The 506-nt window shown below is 54.7% G+C and overlaps 1 protein-coding gene across 1 annotated transcript in view; it reads right to left on the bottom strand.

Moving 5' to 3' along the window:
* LOC108801362 (zinc finger protein 2-like) overlaps positions 1-506 on the bottom strand; it is a 16,679-nt gene that overhangs the window by 13,252 nt on the left and 2,921 nt on the right. The window contains exon 2 of the mRNA XM_018573290.1: positions 99-146. Within this exon, the coding sequence (XP_018428792.1) occupies positions 99-146 (48 nt within the window). The remainder of the gene's footprint in view (positions 1-98; positions 147-506) is intronic.

Genomic DNA, 506 nt, shown 5'->3' with positions numbered 1-506 from the left:
ATCTCTATACAGAGACGATGATCGGAGCCACCACAGCAGATGTAACACCTCGGCCCCACCCCCACAATGGCCGATCACTCCATCCAACTGGTCCTTACCGTCCCCGACAGCGAGCCGCGCGTCCTCTTCTCAGAACGCTTTTCCATCTGAAAAACAGAGTGAGTGTTAGCTCTTGTGTCTAGCAGTTCAGTGAGCCGCCTCATCAACCACCCCTCGAACAATCCTCATCCCCCCCAACAAAGTCATTGTATGTGAAGAGATCATAAGAGGCTGAGAAGGTCCAACAAATTCCCACCAAAATTCATCATCATGTGACATATCAGCTCCATGCCAATCTGCAACCCAACAGTCTCCGGTAACCTGGGCCAGGCCACGCCCACATTCACTGCCTGCCCTGACCTCTGCCCATTCGTGGTTATCCCGGTCTGCTGCCTGCCCTGACCTCTGCCCATTCCTGGTTATCCCGGTCTGCTGCCTGTCCTGACCTACAGCCTCTTGATCCGGGG

The sequence above is a fragment of the Nanorana parkeri genome, unplaced genomic scaffold (assembly GCF_000935625.1).
Source record: "Nanorana parkeri isolate BGI_ZX_2015 unplaced genomic scaffold, ASM93562v1 scaffold2319, whole genome shotgun sequence".
NCBI classification, from domain to species: domain Eukaryota; kingdom Metazoa; phylum Chordata; class Amphibia; order Anura; family Dicroglossidae; genus Nanorana; species Nanorana parkeri.
Note: the sequence above shows the minus strand (reverse complement) of the source record. Positions and strands in the feature narration are given on the sequence as shown.